Source organism: Cryptotermes secundus, unplaced genomic scaffold (genome assembly GCF_002891405.2).
Source record: "Cryptotermes secundus unplaced genomic scaffold, Csec_1.0 scaffold292, whole genome shotgun sequence".
NCBI classification, from domain to species: Eukaryota; Metazoa; Arthropoda; class Insecta; order Blattodea; family Kalotermitidae; genus Cryptotermes; species Cryptotermes secundus.
The window spans coordinates 687,393-712,657 of NW_019731979.1; the positions used below are offsets into that span (position 1 = coordinate 687,393).

At 35.8% G+C, this 25,265-nt stretch overlaps 1 protein-coding gene and 1 long non-coding RNA gene across 2 annotated transcripts in view; both read right to left on the reverse strand.

Annotated features, from left to right (window-relative positions):
- Positions 1–211: 211 nt before the first annotated feature.
- Positions 212–18,086, reverse strand: LOC111867378 (zinc finger protein 90). Its single transcript, XM_023857173.2, has 8 exons — positions 17,524–18,086; positions 14,582–14,734; positions 12,469–12,593; positions 9,513–10,451; positions 5,314–5,470; positions 5,037–5,174; positions 2,179–2,327; positions 212–1,567 (listed from the first exon to the last, which is right to left on the reverse strand). Exons 1-8 carry the CDS (start codon positions 17,683–17,685, stop codon positions 601–603), a joined length of 2,790 nt encoding a protein of 929 aa, XP_023712941.1. The 5' UTR covers positions 17,686–18,086; the 3' UTR covers positions 212–600.
- A 4,757-nt stretch (positions 18,087–22,843) lies between these two features.
- LOC117282553 overlaps positions 22,844–25,265 on the reverse strand; it is a 3,043-nt gene continuing 621 nt past the window's right edge. The window contains exon 2 of the long non-coding RNA XR_004513341.1: positions 22,844–23,102. This is a non-coding gene — a long non-coding RNA (uncharacterized LOC117282553). The remainder of the gene's footprint in view (positions 23,103–25,265) is intronic.

Sequence of the window (25,265 nt, forward strand, 5' to 3'; positions counted from 1 at the left end):
AAACAATCGATTTCTGGTCAGGAACCCGACCTCTGGGCTTAATTCCAAAGTGAGTACGGAACGCATGCTGCACCACCACGTAGGAATGGTTGTTCGAAAAATAGGCTTCGACAGCAAACACACGCTGCTCATTCATCCACCTCATGTTTCCTACTGAGGGGTATTAGACAGAAACTTCTGTGACTGCTGCGTTCGCAGAGCCTATCCCCACTTTTCTGCGACGTCCCCTCCCTTCACAATGTGTCTTCACAAAAAGGAAGTTTCTGCGCCCCACCCTGTACAATTAAAGCTATATTACGTTAAAAGTTGGAATTCCAAAATTGTTTTCAAGCACTTTCAGCTGAATGGTTCATCGTGTATAAATCCCCAAAAAGCAGATTACATTCAGGACTTTGCACTAGTAAACTTAGCCAGTGACTTCAAAAATTAGCCATTATTAAGCTTCAGTGTTGAATGTATGTACCTGTGAGTAAAATATTTAGAGCACATTTCAAATGTTGGTTCTGCAGTACCAGATTTACCACACAGGCAAAATGAGTAATACAAATGTAACAAATACATTTCTGTGAATAGGAACAAATTCATATGTACTCATGGTCTTCACTGAATCTGGGGTCCACCTCCAGTTAATACTGTATTCCTCTCCATTGACAAATCTGCCACAGCTGGTCTGTAATGAACATAAGGCATTGTTCTCTGGAATTCTATAGGTGCAAATGGAATTTCACCTGTATGACTTCTCATGTGCTTATTCAAACTATGTTTCTGTCCAAAACTCATATGACAAACCGTACATCGATAAGGCTTCTCTCCGGTATGTGCTCTCATATGCTTTGTTAGATCATAGCTCTGCACAAATCTTCTACCACATTCAGTACATAAATATGGTTTTTCCCCAAAATGAGTACGCCTGTGGTTGATTAATGTACTACTACGTCCGAAATTATTGCCACACATATTACAGTGAAATGGTTTCTCCCCCGTATGACATCTCATGTGCTTAGTTAGTGTATCACTCCTGCCAAAGCATTTACCACACATTGTACATAGAAACGGCCTCTCTCCAGTATGGATTCTCGAGTGTTTGTTCAAATTACTACTCATACCAAAACTTTCACCACAAACTTTACATGAGAATGGTTTCTCTCCTGTGTGAGTTCTCAAATGTAGTAACAGATGTTGCTTACGTGCGAAGTTCTTTCCACAGTCATGACACAGAAAACTTTTCTTTTCTTTCACTTTTGGTACTTTCACTTCTAATTTAATAAAAGGTTCGATTTTTACATCATTTATTAATTCATCATTATCACTTGTTCCTGGATGTGTTACAGAGGCAAATTCTTCAGATTCATTTGTTTTGTCATTTTCAGCTTTAACATCACTTCCATTATTAAAAAAATCACAAGATTCCCATTTCTTTCCAGTTTTCTTTTCCTTTACATCCTTTCTTGATATAATATTTGCTTTCTTTAGCTTCTTACTATAGCCTTCATTCTCTACAGTGGAAGGTCCAGCTTGTGAAGTTTTCAGTTCATTTTGGTCACCATTACCGCCTTCTTCTGGAAATCTGTCAAAATATCATACAGATGGTCACACACTAAATAAGAACATGTATAGTTCTGTGTATACTATGAGTTAATTAAAGAAATGGCATGTTTAAATCATTCCACTGAACTGTATCTTACCATACATAATCAAAGGTTCTGTCAGACTACTTTGTAACAGCCCATAAGACATACATTTCAGTCCTGGATTTGGAATAATTTTACCTATTAACCACATATTTAGACAATGTGACAAAGATAGCTAAACCCAGAATACAATGTGTTGAAGTGTCTGTGCAAACAATAAACATTCTTCATTCTTAGCATGAATTGTGCAACACTGTTTATTTGCTAGCCATCAAAGCTGAAATAACTTACAAATTACGACCAGTGACCAATATAATACAAGTCATTTCGGATTTAAGCAGTTTCACGGCACTAAAATTATTCTCATATGCATGTAAAATAATTGCATTTCAATACACACAAAATGTTCACCTGATGAAGTTGCTGAGTTGTTGCATAAGCATTAAACAGCTTTTACTGCAAGAAGACATGGGGTTCTTAACAGGTAGTTCTCCAAAATATTGAATTTTGAACTTATATATATATAAATGTAATATTGTAATCATACCTTTGGTCATCACTGCTGTCACTATGTCCGGCAGGTTCACCTAGTGAAACATCCTCCTCTAAAACTTCATTTTTTACAATTTCCACCTTCCAGCATTCTTCATTATTGTCAGTTTGGAACACAGAATGCAGTATTTCATCAGAATTTCCCTAGGAAATTAATATAATTAAAAATGTCATACTTTCAATTAATTAATTAATTCATTCATTCATTTATTCATTGTCTTATTTTCTATATATCCATACAGGTAACAAACCTAGGATGTGGAAATAGTTCCTTTGAAAATAAATATATCAAGATACATATACAAAATTACATGAGTCACATAATTAAAATCACTTACATTAATCGATTAACATAAATAATAATATAAAGTAAAAAATTAATAAGATTTTAATTAATAAACATAATTTAAAAATTACTATAAAACTTGAATTAATACAATTTTATTTAAATCACCTATATTAACTGAATTAAATACATTACAAATTTACACACTTATGACCATTTATATTGATAATATTCATTCATGGAATAAAAAAGAATGCAATATTTTATTTAAGCATCCTGTTGCACTCTATACGATAAATGATATAAACTCCATCTCAAGTGCAAACAATACATTATATGTCCTTGATCTTGCTCTGCTTTACACTACATGTTTCGGCCTCAAACGGCCATCATCAGGTGCATACACTCACGTTGCTGTTACACTGCACTTAGTTTAAAATTTAACATTTAAAAACACATTGTATCTTTCGTTGTTATTATCAACATCTACTTCGTTGATATCTGTCTGGTTTATAGATTATTTTTGTTACACACGTTAGCACTTATAAAATCTTTAGTTCTAATTTTAAAATCCTTTAAAATTTTTCAAATATTATATTATATTAATAAACATTATCAAATTATCACTTTTAAGGCCACAGAACGCAGCAAAAAGCCCTCAGGAACTGATGGTCCCAAGCAGTCACCCACTGAAGTGCTCAAGTACAGTGTTGCTTAGCATTTTCTGCCGTTGGTCAAGCAGGGTGGAAGGTGGTAGAGGGGTCATTGCTGGTTGAAGGTAGATCATGGTGGAAAGGGAAGTGAAGTGAGGAATGGTATAGTGTAGGAGGGACATGGTGTATCTAATGTCATAACCCAGAAAACCACAACATGAATCATCACGAACATGACAAATTCAATAGTTCATAATTCATAATGTATTTACATCCACAAACTGTTACAAAAGTACAATTGGACAAGTCAGTTTAAACCATCTAAAATACTACAAGTCAACAACTCTTAAAAATGTACAAAATGATACACAAGACTACAAACAATACAGTCATCTTACGATCATTCTCCCATTGCTGAAGGTAACAACCAAGGATGACATCCCCCAACAAACCAATATAAAGCAATGCAGACACTTATACCATGTATATACAACCACAACACATCAGAACCAACCCGAGCCACCAAATTACCATCCATCATTGTTACTAAAAAACTCCTGCAGAGAATAAAAACAGTTTTGTAATAAATAACTTTTTAATTTATTTTTAAAAGCTTTAAAATTTTCTATTCTTTTTAATTCAGGGGGCAAGCTGTTATGTATTTTTAATTTCCATAGAAAACCGAAATTAACGGCTGTGGGGATTTGTTGCAGCCACCACGCAACACCCTCTAACTGCTAAAGTTGGCACTGACTTCGCCGACAAGCAGCAGTCGCGCGGTCAGTGTGGTTCGCTTGCAGACTGAAACCACGGAGTTTGTTGTTTGCTTTTGTTAATTACATTTATTTTGCAATTAACAGTGTTGAATGTTTCAACATGTTTCCTTTAGTGTTATACTTGTGAATGTCAGAATAATGATTGTGTAGATAAGTTACTATTAAAATCTTAAACTCACCAAACAGGACACAGGACACCCTGTTTTTCACTCCTTTAATGAGCCCTATACTTTCTTTTTTGGTAATTTAAAGACTGAATTACTGTTAATTACTCCCTCCAAAAAGTAATATCAGATTTCAGTATATATTCAAATTTAGTAAAAAATAAGCAACCAAGTCCCTTTACAGAGTTAAGGTGTTAAAATATTTTTATACACTGATCTTGGAAAGTATTGCACAGTGCAGCAAACATTGCATAGGTCATTAGGCTGAAGTAAAGGAGATCAATAAGTCAGCATGATATGCATATTTACTTCCATAAAGTAGAAGTTATTATTCACATTTAAGAATCAAATGTGTCCAGTAGGAAATATGAAGATCCCTAATAATATGGGGATGGGAAACTACTGCAACGTTGGGACATATGTAAGAGGTATGAGAGAGTAAATGAGAGTGATTATTCATATTCTCACTGTGATCATCATTATGTGTCTTCTATCCAGAAACTGTTCTGAAGTTTTGTCTCTGTTACACACTCATATTTTACAGTGTCTGATGCCTCCATGCTCACCCAATGCACATAATGTTCCAGCTCATGTTTACAATTCTGTGGCATGTCTTCAAGTTAATTCTGCTGTCAATACTCAAATCTTGGAACTGGAAACATATACATTTTAGACTAATATTTGCTTGCAGATGTAAGATTGTATGTCAGACCTGATTACTCAAGAAGAATTTAACAGTTCAGAAACTTATTTAAGGAATCAAAACCAGCAATCATCTATTTTAAGTTCTAATATTTCACTATGAGTCCTGACAATTGAGTCCTCAGAGTAACCTTCTCTTAAGCGTGAGCACAATGCAAAAAATTAAACACTTTAAATAACTGGAAGTATTAATAATGTGAGTTTAGTTTATAGTGAGGAAATATAATATGCCCTGCATTTAGCTGTGACATAATAATGATGTAAGCACTTACAGTATATGGCTGACTTCTTAAATACTGGCGCAATGCTGTATCTGAACTTTCACATTGTTGTTTGAATTTGTATGACATGTTCACTAGCCGTACACACCGCCGACATACTTGGGCTGGTAAGCCATCACCAGAAAGGAGCTAAAAACACATACATAAAGTGAAGCTCAAGAATATGATTATCCGTTACATTCACTGCCATTCACTCACAATATATAAAAGTCACAATTATTGTTAAATGCAAATTCACAGCTAACTACCATACATTTAAAAAACATACCTTCACGCTTGGAACGAAATTCATAATTTTTGCTGTAAGAGAAATGACTTCGCCCTTCCTATCACTGAAGAGGGGCAATAACGAATCGTTCCTCCCCATGCAAAGCCGACAGATACTGTTACAGTTTAACGCCATAATAAGAAACGTTAACAAATACCATTACCCTTAACCTACAGAATAACAGATTTCAGATTATGACTCCCCAAACATCACGTAAATAACTCCTCGCCATTTTCAAGTTATCACGGTTTCCTTGATTATCAAGTCCCGCGAGGAACGATACATATTATATACCAATTCAATTTTTTTTTATAAAATACTGCTCTGAATGGCGAGTATACACCATGCATCACAAACTTTCGGAACAAAAGTGCAAGCAAAGTCCGAACTTTACCAAATCTTTTGTGCATTTCGATAAACAGTCTACACTTCAGGGGATGTTTGCCTTCGGCCAAGTTGGGGTTATGCCCACCTTTGCCACCACATTTACAGCTCGATATTTATTTATATATTTTCTGCACTTCTCCACCAGATTTCTTCATCGCCTGTTTTAGCCGTTCACGTCTGAGTGATGAAATCTGTAAATCAGTTTTCCTTTCTCTCTCCGCCCCCCCACTCACATCAAGTTTTTTTATGTCACTCTGTTATGCACTTGGCATTTTCTTCGCAGGCATCGTTTTTCTAGTATTTCAGTGCTTTCTGTGTTGTTTATGAAATGAATTTGTCGGATCGAATACACATTTACTTTTTCTGTATTTGTGGCCTAGTGGTCAGAATTCGATTCCCGGCGCTACCAGATTTTCTGAGAAGTAGTGGGTCTGGAATGGGGTCCATTCAGCATCGTGAGTATAACTGAGGGGCTATTTCAAGGCCACAGCGGTTCCAGTTTAGAAAACCAAAAATTAACGGTCGTGGGCATTCGTTGCGCTGACCACGCGACATCCTATATCCGCTAAAGTTGGTACGAACTTCGCTGACAAGCGGCGGTCGCTCAGTCGGTATAGTTCGCTTGCGGACTAAAACCACGGCGTTTGTTTCTATTGCGATGTTAAAATTTTTGCAGTACAGTTTAACCATTCCATTATAGAAAGTGAACATCAACCAGTAAAAGGAGAAAATGAAAGGAAAATAATGCACGTGAATGGTGAACGTTTTTTAATCTTTCATGTACCCACCAAGCATGAGGTTTCTGTGTACTACCGCCCTACCAAGGATATGGTAAGGAGAACCGTTCTCTATTCTTGATATCATAAACAGTAAGTGAAATCGTGCATTCCGCAGAATTCGTTTCTCTTCGTCTGCGTGCTACTGTGACATAACATGACTGACTTTGAAACTGCCAGTCATAAAGTAACTCTGCCTCTGACACAAGCCAATAAATCTGTTACGAGGGAGATATTTTCCTATCCTTTTGGGTTTCATTTTTAAGGACATAGACCTACCATACATACCAATACCAGTGCCACATGGCTATGAAAAGATGGTTGAATAACGTGATAATAGAATACACACCAAATTTGTTCCAAATAAATGTACACCCTCACGTGGCCTTCTCTTGGTGAATAATGCTGGATCCCAGCCGCTCATGGGAAGTATTCCAAACAGAATGGGTTTGTCATAAATAGAGGATCCAGTAATACAATATACATTTATAATTTTCTCTCCTCCCTTCTCTTTCACTATCCCTGACATTGCCATGCTTGTGATGCCATCCATTTGTTGATCATACAAGGTTCAGCTGCCTCACTAATTCTAGTTATGTTGGCATGAGCTGATTCTCAGTCTCAGAATTGTTTCGGGCCTTGCTTGGGCAAGCAAAGGCAAATACTATGATGCTGAACCAACTGTGATTTGTTATCATTACACAATTGAGTACTATCTCCTGGAATATAAAGCAATGTAGTACATTGAAAGTTAACTGACGTTTAGGAGGAACATATCACCTACATCTGTCAGAACCCTCCTTAATGTAATAAATTTTCTGACATTTTTTTTTTTAGTAATTCTTCTTAGAAAAAAAACATCACATTTTGTAAAATAATTCTACCTACAAAGTATAGTTGAATTGTATTGTCTGTAATTGAGGGATTAATAGATAAGCGTTAGAGAAACAAATTGGGCAGCCTGAACCCCCTCAGACTTTAAATGACATACTTCGAGCCCTTGAAATTTCGTCTAAATGCCTAAATAAGTAAAACGACCTGGAGAAAGCTGATGCAGACACATGAAGTATCTCTTTTGCCTTTCACTTTCCCCAACTTATGGTCATTATAAGTGCACACTGGGTTAAATCAACCATCTTTTTGGTTTATTCTTATAACGGAGTCATACACAAAAACTGCAGCTTCATTAATTTCAAATATATACAATGTAGCCATCCACTATTAACAAACAAGTTACAAACAGCCTTTCTAAGCGATATGCCTGATCTACTAGCTGCAGCTGAAGAATGCTACACAATTTCCCATACCTACTTTATCTCCAAAATTCAGTATGCTGTTACTGGAGTCAATGGACTATGACTATTTGGGTACATTTTTTGTCTCTGTAGTGTGAGGTGAAAAAGACCGTGAACCTTGTATGGTCTTGAAAGTGTGTATATGTACTCCTATGATAATAATGTTTCTGGTGTTGAAAGTATACTTTTATCATACACAATTTAAAGGCACCACATGAACTACAGTTGCTGTTTACTGTCAATCTACCTGAACAGTAAGTGGTTCTTATATTGGTTCTATATCACAAACTTTTACAGCCACCATGTTGTTATTAATGACTAATAAATTGTAAAAGGTATGAGACTGGAATGCCCTCAAAAATATAACATTCATACCAAATTCTGTGAGTACTGGTCAATCGGTGCAAACATTGAATAAGCCATACACATACATACACAGCATGGAGCTCTCATAAGCTAACTTTCTCCCTTAAGAAAAGGAAATTTTGCTAAGAATTATGTTATATTGTTCAATAACTCTCGTAGCCATCAGACTCTGCTGTACGGAATGCTTGATATGCGACTCCTCACTAGCGCATCTAAGATCCCCCCACACAGAATGGTTTTCTATAGTCAGATGATTTGCTGTCCTGACTGCACTAGACTATAAATCATCATCACAGTGACTACATTAGTAATAATTAATAAAAATAAGAAGAAATTAATATATGACAGAGGTGCAGTAGGTGAATGGACTCTGTCACATAATGAAACGAGAAGCATTTATTTGTATGCCTAAATTACATTTCATGCTAAAGAAATATTTGTTAACCATGACAGCATGATTGTTCGATTAATACTACCACTAAGTTTATGGAACATCAGCGCACTTGATGTGGGCTGCCAGTGACACATTCATTGTGTACAGCACAGATTCTGAAGTAGGAATCCTACTTAGGTACATGACTAAAAGGGAATTAATAAATCTTTAGATTATCATTAAATAGAAAACAGAATATATTAAGTAAGATATATCTAAAAATGTAACACACAGCTTCCATAGCTGTATACTGATAAAAAGTGCACATTACACCAGAAAAATAAAATGCTACTGTTCATCACAGTCTTTAAAAAAATAGAATTAAGAAATATAAACAAAATGTACACATTCATGTAATTTCTTCTTTCAAACTATCTTGCACTCTCAACTTAAATGTGACAGAGATTCTACATTCACTCCTGAAATTTGACTAATATTCCTACTTTCTTTTATTGAAAGCTGTCACAACACAACAATTAATAATATATGTTTGTATTATCAAGTAGCACTTTACTAAAGTACTACTTGATATTACAAACATATATTATTCAATAAAAGGAATATATAATACACAACAGGTTGCATTCACTAAAAAAAAAATCCCTCTTTCTTTCAGTTATTTTCAGATATGACACCATATCAAAGATATTTAACCTAGTCAACTCTGACTGATGATACTGAAGTGCATTATTCCTGAACATAAATGTTCATCTCACTGAAGGGATGGAAACATTTTTTCTTTCCTGAAATGTTGCCATACCAAAGTCATCGTCCCTGTAGATGTATCAAATTGACGTACAAGACTGAGAGAAAATTCATACTGCACAATGAATTTTTTAAATTATAAATGCTCAAAGTACATGGCTTTAAAAGACTATTTGCATTTTTTCACAAAAGTATGTAAGACTGAATGAACATGTCTTCTTGAAAATATCACTTCACTTCCTTTCCACAGTTTGTTCTTTTTGTGTATTCCGTGATGCATGTGTTGCTAAATGATTTTTCATATGAATGTTCTGCGCAAATTTCTTCCCACACTCAACACATGCAAAAGGTTTCAAGCCCAAATGAAGCTTCATGTGTTCCTTCAACTGACCACTGCGAGCAAAATGCTTTCCACATTCCGTACATCCATAAGGCTTCTCGCCTGTGTGAGTGGCAAGATGATTTTTCAAGTGTATATTTTGGGCAAAAGTTCTGCCACATTCAGTACAACCGTACGGTTTTTCATGAGTATGAGTACTCAAATGATTTTTAAGGTGTATATTTTGTGAAAATGTTTTTCCACATTCTGTACAACGGAATGGTTTTTCACCTGTATGAGTGCTAAGGTGATTTTTCAAATGAACATTCTGTGCAAATGTCTTACCACATAAATTACAACCATATGGCTTCTCTCCAGTATGTGTGCTAAGATGGTTCTTTAAATGTATGTTCTGAGCAAAACATTTGCCACATTCTGAACAGCTAAATGGTTTCAACTGTGTATGAGTAATTTGATGATTTTTTAGATGTACAGTCTGTGCAAAAGTTTTGCCACATTCCTTACACTGATATGGTCGTTCCCCTGTATGTGTTCTCATGTGTGAAATAAGGTGCTGTTTTTGTACAAAGTGCTTTCCACATTCAAGACATACAAATCTCTTTCTTGCATTCTGGGATTTCATCTGTGTACTATAATTGGATCCAAGAGAATCATCACCTGATGAAAACTCCCTGTCACATTTCATAGTATATGACATACTTTTACTGAATAAATGTAAATTATCCCCAAGGTTTTTTGAATCTTCATCTGTGCCTTGCCTGAGAGGTGCTTCATCCATTGTACTTGAATTCAAATCATGATCTTGTTCTGTTAATGAACAAATTGCAGCTGGAAACCTGTTAAAATTATATGTTTAATTTAAACACACTCTGAAAATCTCACAATTACATAAACTATGTACTTAATCTTCTCATAAACAAACAAAACAACACACGTGAAATCTGAGATTCACTCAGCAGTGTGTATCGAGATCATGACCTTGTGGATATGATGTCATGTAGTTTGATAGAATGGTACCAACATTTTGGGGGAACCTGTTGCTTCCATCTTCCGGGTGGAAGAAGTGTGAAGATTCTTTATCCTGATGATGGAGGCAGCAGGTTCCTTTAAAATGTAGGTAACTCTCTACCAAGCTACATAGTGCCTGGTTCCAAAGGACTGTACTCTTGACATACACACATGCTCAAAAAAATACAAAAACGTACTGGTTAAGATGGCCATATTTTGTATTAAACAAAACAATGTAGACTAACAAAGAAACACATTCTGTTTGAATTGTATGAAACTCTCATATCTAATTACTAATGTATAAAACACTATGTACTTTGGTTTTAAGATCTCCATGTGAGGCAACACATGATGTGACTGAATTTGTAATTAGATAACACTGCAAATCAAGTGCCTAATTTCCAATATAAAATAAAAATAGCAACCAGCGCAACAATTTTATGTGTTGCAAAACATATCATGGACCAGATGTTAATCCTGTTTTCTTATAATTCAAACAGTGTACCAAAATATTCCTCTAATATACTCAGAAGTGAATAAACAGCTGCAATGAAAGTGTAGCTGGTATAGTCTTGAGACTAGTGTTATGAGAAACTGAATGAGCAGTCTTCAGTAGAGCACAGTCTCAATATACAAGTAATAACTTATATCTAGGGTACATGTAGAAAATAAATAATAAATTACATAGTTCATAAACTTCCCCGAAAAGCAGATTGTTGATGAAATAGGTACTATTCGTATATACACTTTTTATGGAATACGTTAAGTTCATTACTATTGTGGCATGTAGACCCGTTACTAGGCAATGACTGCAACAGCTATGCAGAGCCATATTAAGTAAGCACAGCAACAATTGGAAACAATGGAGGAACAGTGTTTTCTATGTGGTCTGGCTGAGATATTATAAGCAGGACAGTTAGTGAGAGTCAATTAGTTGAGAGCTGACAGTTGGAACAGTGAGTTAGTTAAGAGGACAGGCCACGCCATAGCTCAAGCAGTAACTCGCTGGCTTCCCACCGCAGGGACCCGGGTTTGATCTGGGGTCTGGTCAAGTGGGATCTGTGGTGGACAATGTGGCATTGGGGCAGGTCTTCTCAGAGTACTTCGGTTTCCCCTGCCAATCTTCATTCCACCAATTGGTCCACAATCACCCTCACCTATTATCTGGGGCTGGTACAATAGGCCAGAAGTGGCTGCAACAGAAGGGACTTAGTCCCACCCCACTAGCAATAAAAAAATAGTTAACAGGACAGCTGGAGTTCAGTCATTGTGAGCTGTTGTGTTAGAAGCTGGTAGCTGAGGCTGGGGAAAATTCAGGAAACCAGACAAATGGGAACGTCTGCTGTTGCAAGCTGTTACCGAGCAATGGCTAGGGAATGCTGAGAAGACTTTAGGTGTGCTGTAGTTATAGTTATTTGTAGTTACGTTCTGTAAGGGTTCAATATAACCGATTACAAATCTAAACCCTGTCTATAGCGATTCTATCACGTGACACTAAGTTTACAAGAACCAAATATTGCAACCTACCCTGAGCTAGGTAATTAAATCCTCGCCCTAACACCCTCTTTCACTAATATTTATTTTAATAATATTCTCCCAAGTAATCTAGGACCCCATGTGGTCTATTTCCTATTTTATTAAAATCTTGTACACTTTGATCATAACCCTAGCAATATTTGGTGAAGAGCATGAAATATGTACTCTTCCTTATCCTCATGTTTCATACATACAATAAATTCAACTTTTTTTTGATTCCAGTAAACCAAAATGAAAGGCTGAGCTGTCTTTAACACAAACAGCAAGTAACCCCCTTCTCCACAGAATAAAATATACTGAGAACCTTACTCTTGTTCCACTCCACCTTCTGGATCGTTTTCATCAGCCAGCTCAGCTTTCACTTTTACATATGTCCAGATTTCTGGTGGATCTTCTGCTGGATTCAAAGAATTTTGTGATTCATTCTGTTTTCCCTGGAAAGACAAATTAATATTCAATTTTGCTAAAGAATTTGGCCCTTTTATTACATGTAAAGACAGATTATCTTCATTTTTTATTTATAGCATTAAATAGACATCATCCAATCCGATATTCAAACAGCAGAATAGTTAAAATCTTCTGCATTTACTTTACAGTCAGCTGACACTTACCTGAATGCAATTAGTATTACAAAGTAGCTACCATTACAAAAGCACGAACAATTATTAAACAAGAAAATAAAAATATAAGATCACAATTTTTCAACAAATTCTTACACCATTTATATGCCTAGAACATGTACTGTTGTGCATATAAGTTAGTAATTAATGACTAATAGTGAACACAATTGTGTGAAAATGAAACTCTACATTTAAAAAATGTCAATCATTATAAACTGTTTTCAGTTGTCAGATCACAGAATAGAAAAAATTTATTATCTTCATGGAGACCATAGAGCTGGAGATCACAAAGAGAATAGCCGGATCTTCCATCAGGATTCGAAAAATGAGTGTCAGAACATTATGGAGGGGTCAGCCCCCTCCTACACGAAAGAAGAGATCACTCTCAGCAGATTAAGAGCCATAAATATAAGAGCATTGAACACTCTCAGAACTTTTGCCCACAACGACAGAAAGAAGGACGTTAGTGATAAGTCCGGACTGGCTCAAACCTTATCAGGGAGCTGCTTGGGATGAGCAACCTTAAGGAGGGAGCAGTTGGACAGTAATCACCATGAGAGCTGACCCATGGAAGGGAAGGTGAGACCAATCAGAGATGTCACAAACACAGCCCTCAGAAGACAAAGAACTGGAGGTCCGCCTGTACAACATTCAGGACGAACAGCCTTAAGGTGGAAGCAATGTGATGTATAGACCCGTTACTAAGCTGACTCTGTACACAGCGACTGTTTCCGGGCAATGGCTCAGCAAACACATTCCTGTTGCTAGGCATCAGATTCATAAAAGTGCAACAGTTGGACTATAACAATAGAAATGGGGTGTTTCTACTCTTAGAAGACATTGTCGGGGAATGGCTGGTGAAGACACAGCATGCTGGAAAAGGCTTAGCAGGTGCTTTAGTGATTTGTGAATTGTACAGATTAGCAGTGGCACCATAATTACTTGTGGTTCTGAATCATGTGTGCAAGTGGTCAGTAGATCCATTCACCAATCTAAACACATACATATGACAATACCTTTTACTTAAATTTGAGAACCTGATTATACATATGCTTTTCAACATGAATTGTTTAAAACAAAATATTTTGGAGACATCACTAATGTATGACTTTTATTTATAGAAAATGCAGAAAAGAACACAATCCGTTTATTATTCTGTATTACATACTAAAAATCTGAAAGAATTTTCAGCAAAAAGGAGTCCTGGGATGACACCACCAGGCAATATTGAACATATGTGGCACACATTTCTCACCACCCTTGGACCTAGCATGTAGCTACGATAGTGCAGTCAGTATAGCATCTGGTTACGGGCTGGATGGCTGAGGGGTCAGAGTTCAGGTCCTGGTAGGGTCAAGAATTTTCTCTTCTCCATGTCATCCAGACTGGCTCTGGGCCCCACCCAGCTTTCTACACATTGGGTACGGGGGGCTCTTTTCCCAGGGATAAAGAGGCCGAGGTGTGAAGGTGACCACTCACCTGCAGCTAGTGTGGACCCAAAATAAGGTGGTTCTGGTTCCCTTTGCTAAAAAATATAATTATCTTCCCAACTTTCTGGAAACTGCACAGCCATTAACATGATAGACATACAAGTGTTTACAGCACATGTGCATAAATATATAGGACTGTATTTCATAGAAGAAATTCTGTAACAGTTGTCTTATTCATCTTCTACCCTCACTTCCATTTTATAAGGGTAGGTAAATGGAAATTGTTGTATGCCACTTAATATGCTGGATGCAGTGGAACGAAAGTAATCAAAAGATTCCAGCGATAAATTTGTGTGAATTAATGTCTAATACCTCACAAGACTGGGAACCTGATTTGTGATTTCTCAGCAACTCCCGGAAAGTAGCATCAGAGATTTCACATTGTTTTTTAAAATTATAGGATACATTAACCTGATTCACACATTGTCGACAAACATGAGTTGGAAGACCATCATATGCGTCCACCTGGAAGAGAAAGAAATATTATGGTCACATGCACAAAGCCTATGTCCTAACATGGGACATAAAGATAAAGCAGCATGCAACCACTCATTGAGAATCTAAAGACAAGTAACTGTTCAGTATTATTCCCCAGTCATCTTCAAATCAAGAGAAGGTCAGGAATACTAGAAAGGTTTGACATTGGGGGGCAGGGGGCGGTGTCAAAGTTACAGATATAGGACTGCCCTGAAGAAGGAGGTGATATGTTCCTCTAGAACATCAGTTGACTTTCACCAAACTACATGGCATTAGATCCAAGAAAACAGAACCCTTCATAGCCACTATTGCGAACGCCTCAAGTCCAAAATGGAAAGATTCTGTTTTGTAATGCAGGAAATACAACTTATCCTTAGACTGGCTGGCTAGAAATTTGTTCATTCATGCCTGTCCACTGCTGGCTGCTGAACCATTTCTTTGTCACTTAGTGCTTATTGGATTACCTCAATAGCACAGTAGTTAACTTTGAGATATACACAAATGCAGTTTGCAGTGACACAAAATATGATGTTGAACAAAAATTATTCATATAGTATACCTTCATACAGCATTCTTCAAGGAAGAAATATTGCAGAATCCTTCACAGAAAATACTCTGACTGTACAGTGCTGTGTAAAGCCACAGTTCTATGGGAGTTGTGCTGGACAAAAAGAAGTATTGAAAAAGACGTGTACTGACTGAAGAAAACTTGATGATATCAGTATTCAATTATATGTAAGCCTGAAGAAGTTGCTATGCCTTCTGGATCTTCAATATGGATTAGCAGAATTACAACTTACATAAGCACAGATTTCCTAAAGTTACAGCCTTAGAAAGAATATTCTTGGGGGTAAGGGGAGGGTGGCACATAAGGCTGACAACTTTACTAGGAAATTGATTGACTATTTAATTTAGATTGACTAGAAAATGTGGGAACCTCAGCATCTCACAACCATATGGGGCTCCACAGCCTGTTACAGGGATACCTTTACTTACTTACAGCCTTACAAAACTATGGTCATACATAGCCTTCTGCCTCCACACTGATGGGGGAATTCAATAATACAGTTGGTTTTGGGAATCAATATTCAATGGACTACTTGATTAAGAAATAACATTTTATTCTGATAAGACACAGTTCACTTTAAATGGTGATATATATTCATACAGCCAAAATAACAGACACAAGAGCACAGAAAATCCTTATATTATTCATGAAGACCATGATATTAACGCTGTGGTCTGGTGTTCAATTAGAGCATGGAGGATAACTGGGCCCATGTTCTTCACAAAACAATTAAATTCTGAACATTATGTGAAACTGATTTTCACCCTTCTTCAATCAACAATCTTATGAAAGAAAATGGCATGGCACTTTGTGGAAGATAATGCAACAGCACACACTGTTGACAATTCTGCGGGTGCATTAAATCAAGCTTGCAGCAAGTGGGTCATAACTTAAGGGTTGTTCCATCTGCAGTCATCTGATTTATAACCTTATAATTTTTATGTGTGGTGCACACAGAAAGAAAAAGTGTATGTGAACAATCTGCATTCTTCAGAAGTACATCAAGGAAAAATCAGGGATGAAATTTTGACTGTTCTCATACAGCAACTTCCACATGAATCTAGAAATATATTTTCATGATGTGAAGTATGCTTAGAGCCGATCACAGGGGCTAAGCAGTCTACGGCATGAACTGCCTTCGCCCGCTCAAACACTAGGATCGTGGGTTCAAAAGAGATATTAAGCACTGTTTTTTTTTCCCCCCTAAAAGAATGTTTGTTAGTGATGGTTCTAGCAAAAGTACTTACAGCTAATCTGGTAGGCTTATGGAATGTAAAGGGCTTAAATTAAAGGATTCTCAAATCAAAATCTGAAAAGAATGTATAGTTACCTCATGTCTTCATTGTATAATGTTTAAGCATAGGATCAATCTTACTTTAAATTCAACTATTTTTAATCTCTGCATTATTCTTCATATTCTCATATTCATTTTAAACACTTGTGTGTTTGTTTTTCTTTACCCCTATTATCTGGGTTTATTTTATATACCTGCAATTTTGCATACATATAATTCATGCGCACGTGTTTCAGTCAGTTATTATTCCACAAATTGTTTTGCTGTCTACTTCTAACAGTTCTTAGTTCAGTACAGCGGTCCTATTGTCATTTTCATAATTGTTGGTTTATATACATTACATCTTTAGTTACATATAATAAATACTGTGTAATATAAATTATACATTCATTATTAGTTCTTGGCTATAGTAACCTTTGTACCATAACACAAGTTGGAAGAATAATGCTGAATACATTAAAAACAAACCTTTCACAGCCATGGAATGCAATGAAGTACTTTTATTATGCACATGTTAATACTACCATTCCTCTTCTTTCCCCCCATATGACAGGTCGCCTAGACGTACAATTATTTACTACTAAAATGAAGAAGCTGTGAAGTGGAATTACACATTCCACAATATTTGTAAAGATTCTTAACTACTTATTGACCACTGATGAACACACTCAGAACACAACACTTTAACATGGTCTGAAGAACGTAAAAAAACGATGATAAATTAAAATATTAGTATGATAGGAGGGATACTAGCAGACTTTCCTGGAGCAATTGCAGACAGGCTTACTACATGAAACTTCACAACATACAACTACTGGATGAAACAACTGTTTATGTAACTACAATAAATGTCCTACTGTGTCTTCGCTTTTAGTACATCTAGCATATTTCCAACAAAAAATAATAATGATATACCTTAACACCTGGTGCCAGACTCATTATTTTGCAGCGCAGAGGTGTAACTTGATCACTAACTTCGGTGTCAATGAAGAGGGAAAGTAATGTTGACTTCTCTTGCATACAAAGTCGACAAACATTAGCAAAGTTCAGTGGCATATTAAAAAATGGAATGGACATGATATTTTTTCTAGGAACTAAATGTAATATTAATGAAATTACTCTTCAGTGCATCAATCTATTACACTTGAAATGTCTACAAATATTCAAAACATATAAAATGTTATTTTATTTATTACAGTTCGTCTAATATAGTATAACGAGGGGAAAAAAGCACCATGCATCAGCTAAACTGTGTTCAAATGTACAGTACCCTTTGCGTTCTTTACTCTTAGCTCTCTTAGGCCTGCAATGACAATTGTATAACATTCACAGTATTCAAGCAGCACACAAAATATTTTTTTTTTGGCTTAAAAATATTCGTAATTTCATATGGTTTGCAATCAGAGCACATTTAATATGTTCCGTAATATCGAGATAAGCACATATCCGCTTTCTGCATCTGTTTAAAATAATAATAATATGACTCACCGCCACCTAGAATACTTCGAACACGAACACTGCCTGATCAGACACGGCGAAGTAAATATTTGTACATGCGGGACCGCTACTATGTTAGAATGTTTTGATCGGTTTTGATCACCCTCACCACCAGAAGCTCTCGATCAATTAAAAACCAGAGTAAGAGACGCAATAACCACTGTGGATGTCAGTATGCTTGCCCGTACTGGAAAGAAATCGAATATCGTCTTGATAGACAGCAGAATTGGTACAACGAAAGGTTGGGGCAAGAGCAGATAATGCTATACCACTAGAATACAAGGAGGGAGCCGTGCATGAAGAGGCCACGTCAGGAAAACACAAGGAGGATAATGTCAATGAGGAGACTGCAGAAAGCCAAGGGAATGAAGCTGATGAAACATTAGTGGACAAATCCCCCAGCAGTGTGCCACCACTGGAAGGAAAGCAACATCAGGAAATTCGGATGTCAACTAGAAAAAGGAAGCTCCCAGAAAAGCTAAGTAAAGATTTTTTATAGATAAGGATAGTACTGACACTCTCAAGAATACCAATAAAATAGGTTCAACCATCCAATTATTACATCAGAATGTTCAAAGTCTAAACAACAACAAGCTGAATATAGATGTGCTATTATCAAACAAAACGTTAGACTTGGATATACTCTGTATCACTGAACATTGGTTGCATGAAGGAGAACTACATTATTATAACTCTGAAAACTATTCCTTGATATCAAAATTCTGTAGGAAAAGTAAATTGCATGGAGGCTCATGCATTTATGTTAAAACAAATCTAGATGCAAAACCCTGTAACCTGTTTGAAAGCTTAAATCAAGAAGAACACTTTGAGGCCAGCATAATTGAACTTATACAATTTAATACTATCATAATCTATATATATAGAACCCCTAATAGCAATATCAACATGATTTATTTTAACCATCTTCCAGTGCATACACTCATCTATCTCCTCCTGAGTGTATGCACTGGAAGACGGTTGAAATAAATCATGGACTTAAATCAGTGCAACAGGACGCTAAAATATAACAATATCAACATATTTATAAAAGACATGGACATAATACTTATCAATCTGACCGATAAAGGAAAGAACATTATTATAGCAGGAGATCTCAATGTAGATTTTCTAAATAGAAGTGTAAAGCCACAACCACAGACAATGCTAGACTCATATGGCTTGCAAGCAATAGTTGATGTCCCAACAAGAATAGGACCTAAAAGCCAAACAGCCATAGACCAAATAATACTAAACAAGGGCTTATGGGAATACAACTTTAAAGTGGCGCAAACAAGGCTCTCTGACCATAATTCCCAAATACTACAAGTACAAATGCATTATAAGAACAAAAAAGGACAAGGTAGAATAACTAAAGAGTTCAGATTAGCTACATCTTATAGCGAGGAAAACGTACAATATCTAAACTATTTACTAGGAAGAGAGACCTGGGAGCCTGTTCTTAAATAAAATGAGGCAAATGATGAATACAATGAATTTTTAGGCATCTTTGAGTACTATCACAATATAGCCATGCAATGGGTAAAAATTATGCAGCAATAAATAAATGGATTACATTAGGCATAAGGGTATCAAGAAACAGACTTAGGACTCTTCATAGCTTAATGAAGGAAGGAACCGCATCTAAAGCACTTAAAAAATACTATAACCAGTACAAAAAATATACAACAAAGTTATCAGTGAGGCTAAAAATTAAGCAACATGCGAATATGATCATCTGGGAACAAATCAAAAGCCACATGGGATTTAATCAAAGAAGAATTAGGCAATCAGCAAAAAGTTCCAAAGAACAATGAAATAAGAGAGAATGGAACAACTATACAGGATCCAAAAGTTATAGCCAATGTTTTAATGAATATTATATTAACATTGCCCAGCACATCCGGAGTAACAATCCGACAGCACAAAACAGTGAAGACAGTATAAACAGAATAAAATACAACAGCAATAGCATGTTCTTAACCCCAACCACTGAAAGGGAGATGGTAGATATAATTAAAACACTGAGTAACAAAAAATCAACTGGCATTGACGATATTCCAGAGTTCATTGTAAAAAAAATCATCCTCAACTAGTAAATGCTCTAACATACATAATAAATCTGTCAGTTTAATCTGGTTATTTCCCCGAACAACTAAAAATAGCAAAAGTGAAACCCTTATATAAGAAAGGTTGTACTGCAGATGTTGGGAACTACAGGCCGGTGTCATTAATTTCGGTTTTTCCTAAAATAATCGAAAAAATTATGCACAATAGACTTTTATCATTCATAATTAAATACAGCATAACAACTAACAACATGGATTCTGCAAAGAAAAATCAACACATACAGCAATCACAGAATTTACAAAAAGGGTTTACAGATCACTAGATGAAAAAGAAACGAGTATAGGGATATCTTTGGATTTATCAAAAGCGTTCGCCCTAGTAGATCATGATATATTGCTAAGTAAGAAGGAAAGAATGGGAATATGATATATTGCTTAGAAGGAAAGAATGGGAATATGAGGGGTTATACTAAGGCGATTCCAAACACACTTAGAGAACAGAGAACAAGAGGCAGAAATTACATACAGATGCAAAAAACTAATCAAAACATTAATTACCTATCCCGAAGGAGACCCATCGGCTATGGCGTTCACCAAGGTTCCTTTATAGGACCAGTGTTGTTTCTGTTATACATAAACGACCTGGGAGCCGGCATAGAACATGGGAAACCTACGCTCTTTGCCGATGATACTAGCATTTTTATACCAGAAAATAGCGCTAACGAAATTAAAAGGAAAACAAACGAAACAAGAAACAAAATCATAGAGTGGTTTGAGAGAAATCGATTAACTATTAATAAAGTGAAAACAATAGCAATAGCATTTCATCGTCCTCAAATCTACAACTTGAATGTCCTACAATAAAGATTTATGACACTGTTATCAAATACACAGATCCTCAAAATTTCTGGGAGTCTGGCTAGATAAGCATCTAAGATGGACTATGCATACGCAGAAGCTAGCGAACAACTTATGTAAAGTATGTTTTGGCCTAAGGGTTTTTGGAAGAGTGACTGGACTAGTGAGACAAGGAGATAGATGAGTGTATGCACTGCAAGACGGTTTAAATAAATCATGGACTAGAGATTGTCCGCACGTTATATTATGATCATTTCCAATCTTTGTTATCATATGGACTGATATTTTGGAACAACTCGGTAAATGCAAAATTGATATTTCAATTACAGAAGAGAACTATAAGAGCTATGACCCAGGTCTCAAATCAACTAGTTGTAAACAAATTTTCAAATCATTACATATATTACCTCTACCATCTTTGTACATATACAAAACTCTAATATACATAAAATCCAATTCGAATGATTTCACAATCAACTCAGGATTACACTCATACAACACAAGGAAAAGACGACTTGCACATCGTTCCAAGTAATACAAGTCTATGCAAGAACAAACTTAAAAATGTAGGACTTCGACTGCTATATCATTTACCACTACATATTAAAGAAATACTGGTACTCTATAAGTTCAAAAACGCTTTCAAAACGTACCTACTTGAATATTGTTCTTATAAAGTGGATGAGTTTTTCTCATGAGAGACAAACACTATTCAATTATAATTACATAATTCATGAATAATCGATTTTGGGAATCCCTACTGCGCAGTTTTCCTTTTTTCCATAAACAAAGATAACAGTCGGAAAAGTACCTGAATGGGCTACTCTAGAGAGATTGCAGATACCAAGAAGTTGCACCAGGAAGGGAGAACAGATGTAACGAGATCTTGCAGTGTAGAATCTACAGTGAAACGTTATACCAGTGCTATCACCTAATTCACAAATATTATCACTAAGGCCGCGCCATAGCTTAAGCGGTTAGATACTGGCAACCCACCGCTGGTGTCTAGTCAAGTGGGATTTGTGGTGGACAAAGTGGCGCTGGGGCAGGTTTTCTCCGAGTACTTCGGTCTCCCCTGCCAATCCTCATTCCATCAAATTCTCCATAAGCATAATCACGGTACAGGTACAATAGGACATATGGTGACGAAGTGCCAAGGGGACCTAATATGGATTCCACCTCACACTTCACGAACTCTTAATTATTGTAATCTACTGTAATATATTGTAAACAATTGTAAGTATTGTAACTAAACTCTATTATTGTAATCCGCCAATGTACCGAACCTGACTTGTCGTATACATGTAACAATGATCTATAGAGATGAAATAATAAAAAATATAAAAAATAATGATATTTTAAGTGCAAAAAATGGGGCACATGTACAATTTTATTCATAATAGACACAAAACTTTTTGAGACCCTCAATACAAAAATGTAAACAGTTAGTTTCAATCTTCGTTATTTTCGGAATTATTAAAGATCAAAATGTGTCAGATCTTTTCTAGACACACGTATATAACACACGAAAATATAGTCACATTAGGCAACTTCAACTTAACTTTACAATCGATATTAATGTGACCGAAGCACCATACATTATATCCACTACAATACATGCCTGACAGAACTAAGATATAAATTCAACAATAACTAGTTCAATGTGCACAAGAGCTTTTCACCCTCCTCTTACAAGTAATTGCACTAGTACAAATGAAGATACAAAAAAAAGTATAACTTTCTGACTAATAACCTACACACATGTATAACATTCAGAGGCTTCATACCAAAACTATACTGTTTTCTGTCATAACAAATATGCAGTCATAAAATCTAATTCATTCTCTACCAATATAACCAATAAAACACATTTTGTGCTAATCACTGTACATACTTCCCACGAAATTATGAATAATAGTGGAAATATAACATCAAAGACACATTGTCTGTCACTACACACTGACTGTTCCTATATGCACTTACTTTCGTTAAATCAATAAATGTACGTTATGGTGTATTCGTCTTTCACACATACTTCAGTTTCATGGTTCAGAGGAAAAACACGTCGATTTCCTAGTGGAACAGAGGGAACACATGTTTGTTAAATTTCGTGTACTCGCCATTACTCGGTCCACGATAATACACATATTAAAGCCTATCATTTGCACTATCTCACTGAATCTTTTAAGATATACTTTCATGCAGATAATTAATCAGAACTTGTACATATTAGTACATAAAAATACACACAACACCATCTTATTATTTATAAACATCTCTTCATACCAAGAAAGAAACGTAACTTGATTTTGTACACCGGATATTTCGGTCATAGTGACAGGCAATCCAATCTCTTAACATGACTGAAACAGAAAAATTCCATTAACAGTTCGATTACAGGACGGTAATTTTTCACCCTACTTTTTATACCCATTTTCGTGTAAAATACTTCCTATCCAGAAAGGGAAAGTCGGGAGAAAAAATGCCAAGCAGTCTCTGAATTCGTCGCGTATCCATCCATGAGAAAGGAAACGATTGCACTGTTTATAAAAATTTTTCGTCATAACGTTATTCCATTAGAGGACAGTATAATTGCATAATATAAGATATTCAGTAATCATTCGTATCACTGTGGGGGGTGAGCAAACTCGTGAGGTGGGAGCGGCGTTTTCGACACAATCTAAGATATCACTTAACACTATGACCTCGGGAATTAAGAGCACTGATAGATATTATGGATGGAAAAGGGTTCAACACGCTCAATTTTATACATAACGTCATATTTCAATTTATATTCCATGTTATGACAGTCCTATATTAAGTTACGATAAATTGCTCCTTCGAAAATGACATCACAATCAGGTGCGCGCAATGATCTACTTTGCATCCACCTGTATCTCAGGAGTATCATTCGCTGAATTTAGGATAGGTTTACGCATTAGACTACTGCGCATTCATGTGTACCTTGGAGAGGGCCAAGCTCTGTAATTTACGCTAATCACAGGTTGTGAGTGTACATAATGACAGCTGGGCGCAAATGACTACTGCGCATCGTTATGATCAGTTGAGCACTGTTTGGCCGTCGGCAATATCTTACGAAGGAATGTCTCTGATAGCGTAGGAAATCATTATACATTTATATGGGGCATTTTATTTCCGAATTTTCTCACATGATAAACTCTTGCATATATTCTTCTGTTAAACTCTCTACGTAATCTATGACACCAGGAATAGATTAAGATTTTTATAATGGTCTTAAATGCATTTTAACCGAAATATTGACATTTCAGAACGCCTTCAAGTGCAGGATATCACAATTATATTCATTGACTATTACAAATTCCAACAGTTCCCGAAATATTATCTTTCCGAATGTTCCCATTATTAACCATATTATGTTTTTCGACATATGTGAAGCATACACATATACGTTGTATAAAAGGTATCAAAATACTAGTGCTCAAATATTACATAGGGAAATGACTCATTACGATCTGAATATTAGAAAATAACCTCCAACATTCTTCTGAGCATTAAAGCAGTAAACAAAAACATCACTATACGAGTATATGTTCTACACTAAGCTATAAAATACAAATACAAGATGGTCAGCTGTAACAACAAGTGCTCTCTAATAAACAATGTGATTCTATAAGCACTTTAGTAGATCGAAATAAAATAATTACCTAATGCTGTATAATACCTGCTAGCACATGTAAGCCTGAAAGATTAACTGCCAAGAATGCAATCTGTTGTCTAGCTGACAGAAATACACATATAACTTAGAAATAACTTGCCATCATTCTTCATGCTATAACTCATACTCTACACAACACTGTGCACATTTTACACTGTCACTGAACAGAATTGGCAGCATAACACAAATGACAACATGTATTTCACTTAGCATACCAATTTGTTATTAGCAAGAATTCTACATGCAAACAAGATATCTATATAAACGGGAAACTATTGAATCCATTTGGTTGGATGGAAATCTTCACATTCTTGAAAACACTACAAAATATCACTACACATCACTGTAATATTTTACACAAAAAAATATATCACATTAGAGAATTTAAACTTCACTTTACACTCCACATTATTGTCACCAACACATCATACATTATACCCACCATTCCGTCACACACAACAAAGTTATACGTGTAAATTCAAAAAAAAAAAAAAAACTTCTTCAATGGGAACTAGAACTTCACTTTACCCCCTCTTCTT